Consider the following 11,830-nt stretch of genomic DNA (forward strand, 5'->3'; position numbering starts at 1 on the left):
AAGAGACTCTTAGAGTTCTGCACATATATGAGAAACTATGATTGAGGTGACCCCGAGCTAGGTAGAGAATTAAGCTGAAAAGGCTCCATCTGTTTCCAAGGTAGTGTAGACAGCAAGGATGACAGTATATGGTTGAACAGAGAGTTTTCACATACCCATCCCAAGGCCATTCGAGAATTTTCAGCACCTAGGGCAACGTGTAAGCAATGACATGCCAGTAAATGCATGAGAATTGACAGGGTTGACTGTTTTCAGTCCTACCTACACTCCTGGTGTCACCTCTTGACCCAAAGTCCCCACTGCTTCATATCTGACTGTGACCCTCAATTTAGGCTTTTTTATCCCTTGGGCTCTTCATACCTGTCCAACATCATCTGTCATCATTTTGTAGCTTGGCCTCTTTTCCCAGGCCACCAATTCTCACACATTTGTTCACTGAAAAGCATTAATGCGGTGTGTCCAAGGTGCAAGCATGGGGGAGATGCATCTGACTTGTTTGTAGGTCTTTCATTGATCCACACTGACTGTCCATGTCCCGCCTCCTTTGATAAAGACTCCACCAAGAAAACATCAGCCCCTGAGTCTGATCACTCCTGACTCTAGTCCCCAGACCTCTGTGAACAATTTGGGCCATAGGAATTGAGTCCTGCCTTTGTTATCTGGGTTATTCTGTGGGGGTGGGGAGTGGAATACCCTTAGGCACATTAGTGCAAGAGTCTAGTTCTATGTCTGTTTCAGTTTCCTAGGCTGTTCAAGCAAATACTGTGAAAGGGGTTGGCTTAAACAATGAGAATTTATTTGCTCATGGTTGAGGATGGGAAAAAGGCGAAATAAAGTCATCATCAAGACAATGTTTTCTTCCTAAAGACTGTGGCATTCTGGGGCTGACTGCCAGCAATTCTTGGTTCCTCTGGCACATAGCAAGGCACATGGCAGTATCTCCTGGTCTCTTCCTTCTCTTCCAGATTCTACTGATGGCTAGCCTCTTGCTTCCTATGGTTTTCTCCCTCTGTGTCTGAATTTCATTCTGCTTACAAATGACTCCAGCAGGATTAAGATCCATCCTGATTGAGGTGGACTGCACCTTTACTGAAGTGACCTAATCAAAACGTCTGCCTTACAATGGATTCACACCCACAGGAATGGCGATAGGCATCCCTGTCAGAAAGCTCTTTCTGCTACTGAAGCTCATCCTATCACTTTGTTCTCTTGCAGGTTCCTGTGGTGGAAATCATGGTGAGTCTTATTCATGCTCCTTCAGTTTCCCAGTGTGTCTTTGGTCTAAAACCTAGTGGATAAGGATAGGGCAGGATCACTGGGTCCCCAGCAACATCTGCAGAGCAGCCCTAGACTGGGCTCTTCCTCAGGAGGCTTGGCCAGTGCCCAGGAAGAGGAGAAACCCAGGACGCCACTGGTTGAAAGCTTATGGTCATCCTAGGATGACTCAAGTCCCAGCCTCTGTCCTATCCCCTTAAAAGTGTCTTTGGCCTCTGTCTTTGCCTCTCAATGTGCCTCTGGGTCTCCTGTATTCGCCCCCTCCCGACCCTCCTGGCCCTCCCTTTTGTGTTCAGCGGGCACCTTTCTCAACAAGCCTCCTTTTCTTCTTTAGTTATGCCTGCTCTGACCCACTGACCTCCATGGAGCTTTCTGTCAAACAGGAAAAAAAACTGACCTATAAACTCCTCGACCTCCAAAGACATGTCTCACAGGTATCCCTGCTGGAAAGAGCACATGTGGGAGCCAGGTCCAGCATTCAGTGAACCTGTGACTGTCATTGCTTCCAGAGTAAGGGAAGTGGGTCCTATGGATACAGGAGCTCCAGATAGAGGCTGGTTGTATTCTTTGTGCCCAGAACAAGTCTATGTTGGGGCTCACCTCAAGGCCCCCTATTTGATGATTCATCATGTTTTCAGGCTGTCAGTCCTGGCTCCTTAAGCTGCCTGGGACTTGTGGTATCTGGCTTGTCAAAGAGTTATGCCTGGGGACAAGCCCAGCCTGGGGTTGCCTTGCAGATGATGCTGGGGTCCCCGGAGTTCTCATCTTGTGCACATCATAGAAGAGAATGCATTTGAGGAGTGAGAACAGAGAGTACAAGTTCCCCCACCATGGCTATGAAGGGAGATGAAACTCCCTGCTGATGGGGAAGACAGAGGCTGGGCCACAGGGAGCCCTGGCAAGGAAGACAGAGGAAGTGCACCCAGGCTGTGGCCCTGCCAACCCTCTGCTACTCCCTGCCAGGCGGGGGTACAGCTGTAGGCAGAGGTGGAGGCTGCAGAGCCATACTGGAGCAACAGTGAATAAGTAGTCAATCTTAGGGGTGGGAATTTGCTCAAGAGGAATGAGGAGGGATAACGCATGGAATGAGCCAAACTTGAGCCAGACTTGGCAAGGATGGTAGAGGAAAGTCCAATATAAAGGAGACAAGGTGACTAAAGAAAATGCTCCATGAAACATTGAAGTGTTGAATTCACAACTATGTGATTATACCAAATAACATAGATTATACCCTTGAATGGATTTGTGCTCCATTAATACATATCGATAAAATTGGTTTGTTTGAAGAAAAAAAAAGGAGACAAGGAGGATGGGAGGGAAGAGGACCAGAGAGAAGGCATAGGGAGAAGAAAAGTTAGGAGAAAAGAAGAGTGCATATAACAAGGGAAGAGAAGGTGGGAAGAAGGGGAAGAAAAAGGGGGGTAAAGGGAAGCAGGGCCCTGTCCCTGGGCTGACACAAAGGACCAGGGGCACTAACCAGGGACAGCTGTGGAGGTGCCATCCAGGAGCCTCCATTCTGAGTGAGGCTTTGGCCCTGGGGGCAAAAGGGGGAAAGTGGATGGATGGGACCTGAAGGACCAGGGTTGACCCTTGTTCCTGTGTCACAGTCTGGCTGCATCTTGAAGTCCAGCCAAACCCTGTATTTGAAGGAGACACCCTGACTCTGCAATGCCGGGAGGGGAAGAACGCAGCCTTGTCCCAGGTGAAGTTCTACAAAGACGGAGAAGTCTTTCATTTCTCCAAGGCCAGCTACCCTCTGTGGAGGGGGACAGCAACGATGAAAAGCAGTGGCCTGTACAGCTGCAGTGGGCAGGTGACACATGTCCCACAACAGGGCACACAAACCTCAGGGACTGTCAATGTTCAAGTCTGGGGTGAGTCACCAGGTGGGCCTGGGTGGTGGAGCAGGTGCTGCTCAGGGACTTGGTCTCTAGTGGAAGGACCCTCTTTCTCGCTACCCTTGGTGCTGGGCCAAACCCCCTTCCCTCCCACTCACAGAGCCTGTCAGGAGCAGGGGAAGGTGGGGAGATGCCTAGGAGGGGCAGGGCTCTGCACCAGCCCTGCCACTGACCCCCCTGAGGCCCTGGGCCAGGCGTCCCCCTCGGGACTAGATGACCTCTAAGGCCCTCTGGCTCTGACCTTCCAGGATTCCCGAGGGGCTCGGGTTATGTGGGAGTCGGTTCAGAGCGAGTGGGTGAGGGCAGGAGGACAGGCCCTAGGGGTGGACACGTGTCCTGGGTTGGGGCCTGGGTAGTGGCCTGGGAGGTGCTCAAGCTCAGTCCTCAGCCTCCAGGGACTTGCTTGTCTGAGCCTGAGGCCTGCCTCTCCCCAGAGCTGTTCCCACCTCCTCTGCTGAATGCTGTCCCCTCTCCCGAGCTCCATGAAGGGAGCCAGGTGACGCTGAAATGTCAGACAAGGCTGCACCCCCAGAGGTCGGCCTCCCGGCTCCGCTTCTCCTTCCACAAGGATGACCACATCTTGAAGCACAGGGGCTTTCAACCAGAGCTCCAGATCTCAAGAGCCAAGGAGAAACACTCTGGGCTTTACTGGTGTGAGGTGGTCACTGACAATGGCCGAGTCCGGAAACAGAGCCCTGGGCTGGAGATCAGAGTACAAGGTGAGTGGGTGAGGGAGGGAAGACATTCCCCAGGGGTCTGGGCCTCAGGAAATGTGTCCCATGGGGAATGGGAGAGGGGTCCTTAAAGGAGGAGGGCCCAGTATCCCTAGCCCAGGGCCTGGCTGTCTCGCTGACCCTCCCAACTTGTGTGTGCAGCTCCAGAGCCTGTGTCCCGTCCTCTGCTCATCCTCCCACCAGGGGCCACTGGCCCTGTTGCAGGGGATGTGGTGGAGCTCCTCTGTGAGGCCCAGACAGGCTCACCTCTGATCCTGTACCCATTCTATCTCAATGAGAAAATCCTGGGCAACTGTTCAGCTCCCCAGGGTGGAGATGCCTCCCTCCTCTTCCCAGTGACATCAGAGCAGGATGCCGGGAACTACTTCTGTGAGACTGAGAACAGAATCTCCAGAGAGAGGAGTGAACCCAAGAAGCTCACCATGGATGGTGTGCCTTGTTCCCTAGCCATGCTCTGAGCCCAGCAAGCTGAGGAGAAGGGGGTATCAGATCTCACTCCTCTCTGCATGTGCCTTCATGCCCAGCAAAAAGCTGAGGCCTCTGTACATACTGCACTGCCTGATGAGAGCAGCATCCTGAGAAACCGCCAGGGAAACTCCAAGGTCCACAAAGAATGGGGAGGGTCATGGGGTTCCATGGTCATCGTGATGTTGTCCATTCATGCCAACACACTTCGACCATCCCTCATTCACATTTGCAAGCCTCCTCCAGCCCAATCAGTTCCCCCCACAGCCAGTCAATCTGCCTTTTCTGAGCCAGTCTGGAATGAGTTTCTGAATTCTGTCCTCAGTGCTCCTGATCACCCCTGTTCTCCAGGTCCTCAGGTCTTATCCACCCCCAGCCACCCCAAATGGCTGGTTCTGGAGCTCCCTCTCGGCCTGCTTGGCTTGATGGTCATCGCTGCTGCTCTTCTGGGCTATTTCAGACCCTGGAGAAGAGCAGGTGAGTAACTCCTTTTGAGTTTCCTGCCAATTCCCTATCCCAGTCACTACCTCATCTTTGGGAAGCCTGAAAGGATCGGCCACCTTCTTTTCCTGGTTGTTGAGTGCAAGAAGAACTTCTCTTCACGCACCACACAAAGAGGCACAGAAAGAGATGCTTACCTCTTCCAGTACATACAGACACCATCACACACTCATCAACACATCATCTCACATGCTCACAGTCACCCAGAGATGCACTCACACTACTGCAACCCAGGCATGAACAGAGGCACAAACAAGAATTCTTAGAGTCACATGTGATGGGTATCAGTGACCTTCCCATTCAAAAGACAGTCTGTGGCTGTGAATTTGATGGTGAAGAACACCAAGGCCTGTTGCAACAGTCTCTCTCATTAAACTCAGCAAAGCTCTGGTCTCCCTAGTAGAGGAGAAAGAAGAAATAAGAACCACATTGTGTATAAGTGTGCATATTTACACACACTCACTCATCTTGTACAATGTTATACCCTATGTGGATGTTCAATAAATGTTAACTGACAAGAAAGAAAACATGGAGAACCAACAGAGCAATAGTCTACATGCCAGACAACTCCACTTTCAAGTCCCAACTCTGCTATTTACTAGTTCTATGACCTTGGACCAGTTCATTCTAAGACTCACTAAATTATCTCCCTCTTAAAAGTATTGTGAGGATTTAAGTTAATGAGATAAGATATACTTAACACCTAATATATTACATTGGCACACAGTGGGTACTCAGTAAATCCTCATTCTAGTCTAAGCGAATCACCCCAGTGGATCCCCCCCTCCCCAACTGCCATTTCTCTTTCTGTTGATTCTGTAACAACTCTAATCAGTCATTGAAAATAAAAGCTTGGTTAAAAATTCAGAAGTGGAGAGTTTCTTAGAAAGAAGGAGGTGAAAACTACCAGACAAATAGCATTTCTAGATGAGCTATTGATTTTGATAATCCAGATTCTCCTTCCTATCTTGATTACAATAATTAAGCATTAATATGTGAATATTTTAACAGAAACTTGAATCTAAACTTAGGACTATCACTTGTATATCCACAGTGAGACTACAGTGTACTGTATCCGTAGTTCAACACAGTGAACCTGTTAAGGCTGTTTCTAGACCAATATTTGTATATCCAAACAAATGTTGATGTTCAAGCAGTTACCTTGAGTGACAGCATGTTTATTCCAGCTGTAATCCTTGTTTGCCTAAGGCCACATTCAAGGGATTGGCTACCAGTGCCAAAGCTATTTGGTGCCAGTTTTGTTCTCAGGACTTGAAATTAACCTACTTCCACCTCACTTCCTCCCTAGAGGAAATTCTTATTTTCTACTTGTCTAGGGCAAAAACGATTGCTATCTTAGACCTACCTCCAAAGTTAGATTCACTTATACAAGTTGGCGAATTCTGGATGAGTTTCCCAGGAGCTGGACCAGCCTGCTGGTGGAGAAAGCCTGCCAGGAAAAGCTTTCCTTCTTGACCATCAGCCAGATGCCTGGAATGGTTAAGTCCCCTGCCGTACCAGGTACCCTAGCCAGGATTTGGACCAGTTTTAAAATTCCTCTCCCTTTCTTAAGTTAGTAGTCTTAGTTCATCCAAACTTCTCATCTGCCGTTCCCTCTCGTTTTGAGTTTGGATTCCATGCAGGCTAGACCTGCTTTGAGGTGTACCTGTATGGTAGAAGAAAGATGGAGTCAGCACCAGAGTTAGATGGGGAAGTAGATGGAGTACGGGACGATGAGCTACAGATCTGCAAGTTCTACCATCCTGGCACCCCTCATTTAACTGGCCCCATAACACAGATGTTTCTGTCCATTCACCTTGGACCAGAGCATGAGAGGCAGAGCAACACAGTTGGGCCCTTCCCTTCCCAACCCAAGCCAAGAGCTGGTAAGAGGTCTCCAAGAGGAAAAATGGCTCTCACAGGGAACAACAGAGCATCCCTCTCCACGTGGAGGTTCTACCTCCACCTTGGAGAGCTGAGTTCGATTTTATTAAGAGAGCTGTCTTTCACAAAAATAGGACTCCTCCTGGTGACAGTCCTGGTACCTCAGAATCTCAGGGGCACAAAATCTTCTTAAGAGATTCTCTAGGAAAACTACTTTCAGGCCCTATTGCATAGACATATGAGAAAAGCATTCAGATCGACAGCTTTCTTCCCCATCCACAGTTCTGAAAGACTCAATCATTTCCCATAGAGTACATCTATTCCTCAACAAACAAAAATATGCCACCAACAAAGGTACTCAACAGACTGTACTTTAGAAGGCAATTTTCAAAACATTTTGACCAAAGATGTGTCCCTTGAAAAAGGAGATGTTCATGTAAGGGGTCTATTTCTAAGTAGCACTCACCTGCATGTGCAAGTACTGTTTGTTTGCAAGTGTTCATTTTTCAGCCTTATTGTCACACGTCCCATAGAATAGAGTTCCATTGAATTCAGGGAGCCCTAACAAATGAGTGTGAGGAAATTCTTAATAATCAAAGTCTCTCTGAGTCCCATAATTGCCCTCTTGGTTTTATAGCGGGAGCCATTTTCACGGATCCTACCAGGTGATTCTGAGGCTTTCTTGCTGGTAGAGTTAATGAGTCTTACTTGGGTTCCAGACATGAACCATGTGTTCTAAAACCCACATGTGACCCAATTCCTATTCAAAGTTCTGGAAGTACCTGCTATCACAGAGGCAGTGTGCTATTGAAAAAAAAAAAAATCAAACAAACCTGGATGAAAATTCTGTCTCCATCGCTTACTGTCTGACCTTGGGGAAGTCATCTCTCTGAGCCTTTCGTAGTTCATTTATAAAATAGAGATAATAGTATCAATCTTTGCAAGACTATTGTAAAAAATATTAGACACTAAAGAATTAAGGAGGGAGGCTTTTTCTGAGATCCAACTATGTGTCAATCACTGGATTAGGCATTTTACATGAAGTAGACATTGTATTTAAATTTTGTGGCCCAGCCTTTGGCACATACCAACAAAATTATTAGCTTTTCCTCCTTCTCAAAGCAGCCTGACAGGTGGGTCTGGGCCCGTTCCAGGCAACAGTGTGACCCCAGCCTTTTTGACTCTGCTTCCTCCCAGTTTGTAAAGCATTCCACTCTCTAGGGTTTTTTTAAAGGAAACATCTCATAAAAATTAACCATGCCCAGACCTGTGAATGAACCTTTGTAAACAAACCAGGGCTCAGACTTCAGCAGCCTCCACTAGACATTCTTTTTCCCAGCCTCTCTGTCCCTGCTAACTCCCCAGCTCTCTGGTGGATGCTCAGTGGCTTATACCTTTGTATCATCCAGAGCTCTGTTCACGCCAGAATCCACCCCAGCCCCAGGTAGAGAGTAGTGCCAACTGTATACCAATGGGAAAGTCTTTCCCATGGGACCATGATCTCTCCATCAAGGGGAGAAGGACCTCTAAAGGAGAGAAAGAGGAAGACCTCTTACCTTACTCTAGGGAGTCAGAGTCATTCAGGAAAGAGAAATGGGTGGCTTTGGGGGAGAGCTTGGGGACCAAGTAATGTGGAGCTAGAAGTCAGAGAGGGAAGAGGGAGCCAGGAGAGAAGGCAGGGTTTAGACCAAGGGCTGGCAAACTATAGCCCATAGGCCAAACCCAGCCCACCATCTGTTTTTGTAAATAAAGTTTTCTTAAAACAGAGCCACATTTGTTTCCATATTGACTATGGCTGCTTCCACGCTGCAACTGCGGCATTGAGTAATTGCAACAAAGACTGTATTGCCTGCAAAGCCTAAAATATTTACTATCTGGTCCTTTACAGAAAAAGTTTGCCAACCTCTGGTTTAAATAGCGTCAGGTTTGGGGAAGCAGTTATCACCAGGACAGAGCCTCTGATTGGCTTCCCTCCTTAAGGATCTTTAGGAGGACCAAAAACCTTGAGCGGGGAGAGTCAGGTAGGTTCTATTTAAGCCTCATTCCTTCTTCCAGAACATCACCAGAATGAGAAAGATGAAGGTGTTACCTACTCTGTGGTGTATACAGCTCCGAAGAAGAGAAAAGGTGAGTGATCCTGGGCCAAACCTGACACCTTTGCTAATATCAATGGGAATTTCTGGGCCTACATTGACGGTATCACTGCCACACCACCACCGTTACCACCATCACCACCACATTCACCATCACCATCACACTCATCACTACCACCATCATCACCGATACCACCACGTTCACCATCACCATCACCAGTACCATCATACTCAAAACTACCACCACCATCACCAATACCACCACATTCACCATCATCACATTCACCACACCTCCACCACATCTCTTCCTTTACTACCACCATCACTACAAACATCACTATGACAACCATAAGCACCATCCTCATTATCTCCAAAACCACCGTTACCATCATAACTACAGGGAAGTTTTTTTTTTTGTCATATACTGAGTACTGTGTGGGAATAAAGGAAAGAGATATAAGAATAGTGCCACTTATCTTTTACCCCAGAGTCCAGAATCTAAGGCTAAAAAAGACATTCATGGCTATGAGAAGGAGTCAAAAAGACTGTGAGCTTCAGCCACAACTATCAGAGTCAGGGTGGCAGGGACAGGGGACAGTTTTGCTGTGTTACCAGAAAGGGGTGATATGGCATCATGGAGAGAGTTTCGGTTGCTGAGTCAGAACTGAGTTCAAAATCTGACTCGATGAATTCACTGTTTGACCTGATAAGTTATTTAACGCCTCTGAACCGAATCTATTAAGTTGGGATAATACCTACTTTGCAAGACTATTGTTAATTTGTTGTAGGAATAGAACCTGTATTCTAGAAACAAACTTTAAAGATTGATATATAATAAGTGTTCAAAAAAACAAATAGTTATTTTTTCAAATGTCTAGCCTGCTCTGAGATTTAAGTTCCTGGCCTGTAAAATGAGTTTGAATTAGTCTAGGGCTTCTTCACCTTCCCATAAAGGGCCCTGGGGGAAGTGAACAGCCAGAGGGTCTCTGGAACTCAAGGGTGGTCTCCCCAGGACCTGATAAGCTACTGCTCAAAGCACTGCCAGAGGGCAGTTGGGAAAGCAAGTGTGCACTCATGTCCCACCTAAGAAGAATTATAATGAAGACTTAAAATAAGAAAGAGAGAAAAAGCAACCAATCGCAAGATGTATGGTTTTCATTGATAAAATAAGGAAATATGACAATTTTAATCTTAAAAGGGCATCAAAGAGGAAGATGTGATTTGAAGTGATGGGGGTGAATCTGCTTCCAAATCAACCCTGCTCTAAGCAGCCTTTGCCTGATGTTTTGTTAAAGGAATGTGAAGACAAAAGTAAGGAGAGGTCATTATATTCCAAGATGCATATGGAAGGGGATGCTGGAAATTTTATCGATGGGAGAATTGCTTCACAGTTTGCTAAGATTAAATATTTGCTTTCAGTTCCTTTCTTTAGGAAGTGACTGGAGGGAAATAGTAACTGTTCAGAGTTTTGGTTTTCTCTTTGCAATATGAGAAGGAATCAATACTTCCTACTCTGCAGGACTGATGAAAGATTAGATACATGCAATCCTTACACCTAAAAGATTGCCTAGCATAAAGTAGGTGTTAAATATAGTAGGAACTATTTTTAAAATCTCTTTACACTTTTATCCTTTTGTCTCCCTTGTTTCTCACTGTGATCCTTGAGAGGTAATTATTCATTTTGGCTGAGGATGTAGAGATTCAGAGTCTAATGATTGGTCCAAGTTAACACAGCAGGTGTGTGGTCCAACTGAGACTAGAACCCAGGACTCCTGACTCCTGGGCCAATCTGTTTCCAGAGTGAGGATGAGGCATCCTGGGAAACAAAAGGATGCTGGGCTGTGTCCATGTCTCTAGAGGAAAACAGACAGCCAGGCGGAGGTGGGAAGATGTGCTGATGAATACAAATGCTCTAAACTGAGTGCTTCTTTCTCCACAGCCACGCCTGAATCAACCTCTGGGAAGAAGGTGAGTTGGGCCCCCTGCTCCTTTCCCACCCTCTGTTTTACATCACCTCCCTCATCCTGACCCGACTCTCCCACAGGACATTTCTACCGTCTACGCTGAGGTGAGAGACAGCTCCAGGAGTTTACCGCCAAGGGCCCGAATATAAGAAGCAGGATCGACAAGGTCTCCTTGGTGACTGTGAGGACATCCCCTCCTAGTAATGCTCCTTCACCCACCCAGCCCACACACCCTTCCCTGGCCTCCCATGTGCCCAGGAAGCCAATGGGCCCCCAAGCCCTTCTGTGGGTCCTTCAGTTCCTGAGCCCAGCAATGAGGGAGCCCCTAAGCCCCTTGTCCTGGATGGAATCTTGAGGAAACTGGAGGAGCACCAGAGAGCGAGGACCCCTCTTAACAGAAGACCAGGCAATGGTATGAGAAGATACAATAAACACACACACACACACACACACACACACACACACACTTAGGCTCAAGCGATGGCCCTGGACACAGAAGCCACAGAAGTTTCCACACCAGTGGAAGGGTTGACGTTCCTGTTCCATACGTGTATATATGCGCCTCTCTTATAGCCTCTCTGTCCCTTTAAATAGAAGAGGTGGCATTGGATTGGGAAAAGTGGACATAATGGACAAAGGGTATGGGGAAAGGCAGGAAGAGATGAGAGGTGGAGGCGTCTTCGGGACATGGAGCTGCCCTGGATGGTGCTTCAGAGGTAATCACCGGACATTGTAAATCCTCACAGGGCCTACATGATGGAATAGAGGAGAGTATGGGCCATGATGTGAACCAATGTATATGAGGTGCAGAGGTGCCCAAAGATGTACTTACCAAATCCAATGGATGTGTCATGATGATGGGAACGAGTGTTGTTGGGGGGGGGGGGGAGAGGGGGGGTGGGGGGGTGGGGTTGAATGGGACCTCACATATATATTTTTAATGTAATATTATTACAAAGTCAATAAAAAATAAAAAAATTAAAAAAAAAAAATAAATAAATAAATAAATATGCTTG

The 11,830-nt window shown here is 47.2% G+C and overlaps 1 protein-coding gene across 1 annotated transcript; it reads left to right on the forward strand.

Annotated features, from left to right (window-relative positions):
• The first annotated feature begins 1,142 nt into the window (after positions 1 to 1,142).
• Positions 1,143 to 8,892, forward strand: LOC105745885 (Fc receptor-like protein 6). Its single transcript, XM_058309307.1, has 6 exons — positions 1,143 to 1,236; positions 2,883 to 3,149; positions 3,608 to 3,892; positions 4,055 to 4,336; positions 4,724 to 4,849; positions 8,813 to 8,892. The coding sequence occupies exons 1-6, from the start codon at positions 1,143 to 1,145 to the stop codon at positions 8,890 to 8,892; spliced, it is 1,134 nt and encodes a 377-aa protein (XP_058165290.1).
• The last annotated feature ends 2,938 nt before the right edge of the window (positions 8,893 to 11,830 follow it).

The sequence above is a fragment of the Dasypus novemcinctus genome, chromosome 13 (assembly GCF_030445035.2).
Source record: "Dasypus novemcinctus isolate mDasNov1 chromosome 13, mDasNov1.1.hap2, whole genome shotgun sequence".
NCBI lineage: Eukaryota > Metazoa > Chordata > Mammalia > Cingulata > Dasypodidae > Dasypus > Dasypus novemcinctus.

Excerpts from the sequence above, each read along its gene's own strand:
- LOC105745885 (XM_058309307.1), top strand. The coding sequence starts at position 1,143 with ATGGCGATAGGCATCCCTGTCAGAAAGCTCTTTCTGCTACTGAAGCTC. Across the intron at positions 3,150-3,607 it reads TGTCAATGTTCAAGTCTGGG|AGCTGTTCCCACCTCCTCTG; the intron begins GTGAGTCACCAG and ends GCCTCTCCCCAG. Across the intron at positions 4,337-4,723 it reads CAAGAAGCTCACCATGGATG|GTCCTCAGGTCTTATCCACC; the intron begins GTGTGCCTTGTT and ends CCTGTTCTCCAG.